The sequence below is a fragment of the Monomorium pharaonis genome, chromosome 10 (assembly GCF_013373865.1).
Source record: "Monomorium pharaonis isolate MP-MQ-018 chromosome 10, ASM1337386v2, whole genome shotgun sequence".
Taxonomy (NCBI): Eukaryota; Metazoa; Arthropoda; class Insecta; order Hymenoptera; family Formicidae; genus Monomorium; species Monomorium pharaonis.
In genome coordinates, this window is record NC_050476.1 from 11,039,475 (window position 1) to 11,045,017 (window position 5,543).

The 5,543-nt window shown below is 47.1% G+C and overlaps 2 protein-coding genes across 2 annotated transcripts; both read left to right on the top strand.

Moving 5' to 3' along the window:
* The first annotated feature begins 521 nt into the window (after positions 1-521).
* LOC118647762 lies at positions 522-1,388 on the top strand. Its single transcript, XM_036293203.1, has one exon. It carries the CDS (start codon positions 522-524, stop codon positions 1,386-1,388), a length of 867 nt encoding a protein of 288 aa, XP_036149096.1.
* Positions 1,389-2,745: 1,357 nt separating this feature from the next.
* On the top strand, positions 2,746-3,318 carry LOC105828455. The gene has a single exon (XM_012666782.2). It carries the CDS (start codon positions 2,746-2,748, stop codon positions 3,316-3,318), a length of 573 nt encoding a protein of 190 aa, XP_012522236.2.
* Positions 3,319-5,543: the final 2,225 nt, after the last annotated feature.

Consider the following 5,543-nt stretch of genomic DNA (forward strand, 5'->3'; position numbering starts at 1 on the left):
AACTCGGTACCGGATTGAATGTTTCCGCGCGAGTTAGTTTAACTTCCGGCGAACATTCAGCTGGCCGATCCGCAATTTCATATGCCGCGTCCGGTCGACATTTTAATTGGCGCCAGAGCCACACTCTCAATGCTATGCGTCGGACAAATTAATCTATCGCAAAACAACAGTGATCTAATCTTGCAAAAAACGCGGCTAGGATGGGTAATTGCGGGGGGGTATTCGCGGCAATAATAAGAGTCAACGGATTTGTTGCACACTACTAGAGTTATCCGCGCAGTTGAAAAAATTTTGGACGATAGAAAACGTAGGAGATAAGCCTGATAAACTTTCAGACGATGAAATGTGCGAAGCGCATTACGTGAGAAATACAACTTGTGACGCGAGCGGGCGTTATATCGTGAGATTGCCTTTCCGAACGAACAACACGGATCTTGCGCTCGCAAACTCTACGACGTTTCTATTCACTTCAGAAACGCCTCAGGGCAGATCCTCGCGTCAACGCGGAATACAGTAGAGTCATGAACGAATATATAACACTCGGTCACATGTTATTAGTCAAGGGTGAATCGGAGAACGGATATTTCTTACCGCATCACGCGGTTATTAAAGCATCAAGCAACACCACAAAGATTCGCACCGTATTCGACGCCTCCGCGAAAACCAACCGCGGCATGTCACTCAACGACATGTTACTAGTCGGGCCAACGATACAAGATAAACTTCTCGATCATTTATTACGATTTCGCGTGCATAAGTACGTCGTGACGGCCGACATCGAGAAAATGTATCGTCAAATACTCATACATCCGAACGATCGAAAATTTCAGATAATCTTCTGGGAAACGGAAAACGGTATTCGAACATACGAGCTCAATACGATGACGTTCGGCGTTGCGTCCGCGCCGTTCCTTGCGATACGAACTATCCAACAACTCACCGACGACGAAGGATCGAAATTCACTCGGGCACGCGACGTTTTGAAACGCTATTTATACGTAGACGATTTGTTGACCGGCGCGGATTCTCTAGACGAAGTTCTCAAAATTCGCGACGAAATCATCAAGCTTTTACAACGGGACGGGTTTAACATCCGACAATGGGCCTCTAATCACAAACATGCGCTCAACAATATGAGCGAGAAAATTTTAAACTTAGATTGCGCGATTGAACAAAACGCCATATTAAAAACATTAGGAGTCGTGTGGAATTCAAACCAAGACGAACTGGTTTTTACCGTGAAACCATTCGATTTATCTGCAAGGGTAACGAAACGCAACATTTTGTTCAAAATCGCAAGGATCTTTGATCCTCTCGGTCTGCTCGGCCCCGTAGTGCTGTACGCGAAAATCATAATGCAAAAATGTTGGTTAGATATATTAGAATAAGACGAGTCAGCGTCTCAGGAATTGCACACAGCCTGGTTGTCGTTCGTTACTCAGCTGAGAATTATCCGCGATTTAGCCGTGGACCGGCGATTACTGATGGATAACCCGACTCAAATCGAACTCCACGGCATCTGCGACGCAAGTCAAAGGGGTTATGGAGCTTGCTTGTACATCCGTTCCTATAACTCACAACAAGTGAAAACTCGCTTAGCGTGCGCAAAGTCGCAAGTCGCACCCATAAAGAATTCAACTATTCCTCGTCTCGAGCTCTGCGGAGCATTGACCCTCGTTCGACTATACAAGAAAGCCTATGCGAATTTCGATCTTGAATTCGACAGAGTAATCTTCTGGTCTGACTCCTCTATCGTATTGCATTGGATTAAAAAGAGTCCTCAGAACTTAAAGGTATTTGAATCAAATCGCGTAGCCGAAATTCAAACAATCGGAGACGCGGCGGAATGGAAACACGTGGGGTCGAAAGATAATCCCGCGGATGCATTGTCTAGAGGACAACTTCCAAATGATTTCGTTAAAAATCAAACGTGGTTCCATGGCCCTTCGTGGCTATCATTACCCGAAACTGACTGGCCGCGAGTCTCAAAATTAATGTTCCCGACTCATTGGATTCTGAACGAGACGTCTGTCTCAAATCGAATGCAACGCCGTACAGCGAGTTCGATCATCATATAACACGTTAATTAACGGAGTGGCACGCGGTCTACGATGGCTCTCTGCTAAATATAAAGGGGCGGGGAATTCGGGAAAATTACTTAACGTTAAAGAACGGAAGGAAGCGGAGTTACGTGTTTTAAGAATAATTCAGCGCGAGAATTTTTCGGTCAAAATTAAACGGCTCACAACGTCGCGAGAGACTAAACCGGGCGAAATTACAGTGTCGTATCGAAAGGGCACCAGATTTGACGAACTGAATCCTTTCATTGACGAACGCGGATTGCTACGCGTTAGGGGGCGGTTACGAAATGCAAAGTTGCCTTTCGGTACGCGGCATCCGATTTTACTTCCATCCAACAATCGAGTCACGGATCTCATCATAAAAGAAATACACAAACGAACGTATCACGCCGGTATCCAAAGCACACTTTACGCGTTGCGGGCTCGCTTTTGGCTTTTCAATGGAAAAGACCAAGTCCGACGAATCGTGCGCAAATGTGTCAATTGCATTCGGCATCGTTCGAAGTTACTGCACGGACAAATGGCAGATCTTCCGGAAGCTCGAGTAAACGAGACGCCCGCGTTTCTACACACCGGTGTTGACTTCTTTGGACCATTTTTTATTAAAGAAAGGAAACTACGAAATCGATCGCGAGTCAAGGCATACGGATGCCTTTTCGTGTGAATGGCTACGAAGGCTGTACACGTAGAAATTGCAAGCGACTTGACGACGAACGGGTTTCTGGGAGCTTTCCGTCGCTTCATCGACCGACGAGGCATTCCGGAACATGTGTACTCCGACAACGGTACAAACTTCGTAGGCGCGAACAATCAGCTTCGCGAACTTTACGCCCTATACCAGTCAGAATCTTTTCAAACCACTGTAAATGCGTTTGCTGTTGCCAAGAACATCATCTGGCATTTCAATCCGCCCCTCTCACCGCATTTTGGCGGGCTCTGGGAGGCAGCGGTGAAATCCTTTAAGCATCATTTCAAGCGCGTAATAAAGGAACAACTGCTCACATTTGAAGTGCTCAATACGCTAGCGATTGAGGTCGAAGCGATATTAAATTCGCGCCCGCTTTGTTCAATTTCGTCCGATCCGAATGATCCGATCGCGCTGACTCCCGCTATTTTATTAGCCGGACGTCCACTCACGATGGTGCCCGATCATGATCTCTCTTTAGGTCCAGATAATCGACTCTCGACCTGGAGATTCATCACGAAAGCCAGGACTTCTGGCGACGATGGCATCTAGAATACCTCAACAAGTTGCAAACTCGCCAAAAATGGCGCGACTCAAACGGAATACTCAGGAAGAACGCCGTAGTCATTATCATCGACAAGAATTTTCCCTGTGCGCGGTGGCCGCTGGGCGTGATCCACGAGGTGCATCCTGGGAGCGACGGCATTGCGCGGGTAGCAACGGTTAAGACCGCCAACGGCGTCTACAAGCGCAACATCACGCAGGTCTGTTTATTTCCGGAGAAATAACTGCGACTTCTCCCGACACGAACACCATTGTAATAAAATTGTGATACACATTGTCAACCACTTTCGCGAAGCGTACATTTGTCAACCGATTGCTTTCGCAACTTGCGGGGGAGTATGTTCCGTTGGAACACAGCCAAAACCAATGTCATTGAACGGGCGCGGACTCGCCCGGGATTTGCCGGTAGGCGTGACGTCAATCGGCAGTCATTCGCGGACGAATATTGTCTTCGTAGCGCACCCGATTTTTCCCGAGCGTCACCGGCGGTGCTGCCGCGGGGAGACAAGGGCTTGTGGACCGGTCGGCCACGAGCTCTCACTCTCTTCCGGGTCACCGATCGAGTGACAGCTTTTCTTCGAGCATCAGCGCTATAAGTGATAGTGCGACGACCGAATTCGTTTTAAGAAAACGTGTCTGTGCGGACTTGGGCTACGTAGCCGTGCCTTTACGTTTCACGCGAGATTCGAGTCATTCTTTAACAAACTCTTTACGTGCGGCCGTGTCTACAGCAGGCCCGCGAGGGAGCCGAGCCTCCCACTTTGCGTCGCGATCCTCGCGATCCGACTTACGGGAACCGAACCTCCCTATTTGCGTCGCGATCCTCGTGGTCCGACTTACGTAACGAACATATCGATGCGACTCTCGCATATCCTAGAAAGCAACGCTCGCACCTCAAATTTATATTATCTTCGCTTTCTTTTGTACTGAGCTCAGTGTTGTAATTTCTTCAATAAACTTCTAAAAGGGGTTTTTGCCGGGCTCGCACTTGCGGGCTCGGATTTTCCTCCTTCGGTTCGCCCTAATTACCGTGTTTAATTCAAAATAAAACAGATTCCTGTAATATTATCCCATTCAAACTATCTCGCCTATCGAAGGGAATTCGAAAGGCGGGAATACGATCACGCGCGGTCGTACATTACATACTGAGCAATTTTACTCGGCGCGTTTCTATAAATAGATCGGTCTTAATATAATTTTTTTCAGTTTTTGCCAGAGCATAGATAAAGCACGCACGCACGCACGCACGCACACATTCACATGTGTTGCAGAGTTCCAAAACAATTTACATGGATTAGCGACTTGAACAGGCCGAAGGCCTCTCTTACACCCCCTCGTGTGTGTGTGTGTGTGTGTGTGTGTGTGTGTTGCGTATGAGCGTGCGTGCGAAACATTCTCTGTATCACATAGGTTTGCGACTTTCCACGCAAAACGAGATGCTTGTAAAAATGGGTGGCACTCACTTGGACATAGTTCAAATGGACACGGTGCATTTGGACACGGTGCATTTGAACACAAAAGAAATTTTATTAAAAATGTACACCAGTTATATGCACACGTAAAATTTGATCACCGGATATTTGCACACAAAAAAAATGCCGTTCACTTGGACACGTAAAAGTTGCACATTCATTTGCACATCGTTCACTTGCACACCGTTCACTTGCACATCATTCACTTGCCCACCAAAAAATGTGCACCGATCATTTGCACATGGAAAGATGCACACCGATCATTTGCACACGGAAAGATGCGCACCAATCATTTGCATACGGAAAGATGCGCACTGATCATTTGCACACGGAAAGATGCGCATTGATCATTTGCACACGGAAAGATGCGCACTGATCATTTGCATACGGAAAGATGCACACTGATCATTTGCATACGGAAAGATGCGCACCGATCATTTGCATACTGTTCATTTGGACATGGTGTTTTTAAACACCGTTTATTTGCACACCATTCAGTTGCACACCGTTCAATTGCATACCATTTAAGTCGCAAACTCATGTGGTGTAGTGAATGCTTTACGCACGCACGCACGCACGCACGCACGCACACACGGGAGAAGGGGCCTTCGACCCCCCCCCTTTTTTTCACGCACCCCGTCCAAGTCGCTAACCCATGTACACATTGCAAACGCAGTCATAATGTATGAATATTTAATAGGTGTTTGATTGAACGGTGCGCAATTGAACGGTGTGCAACTA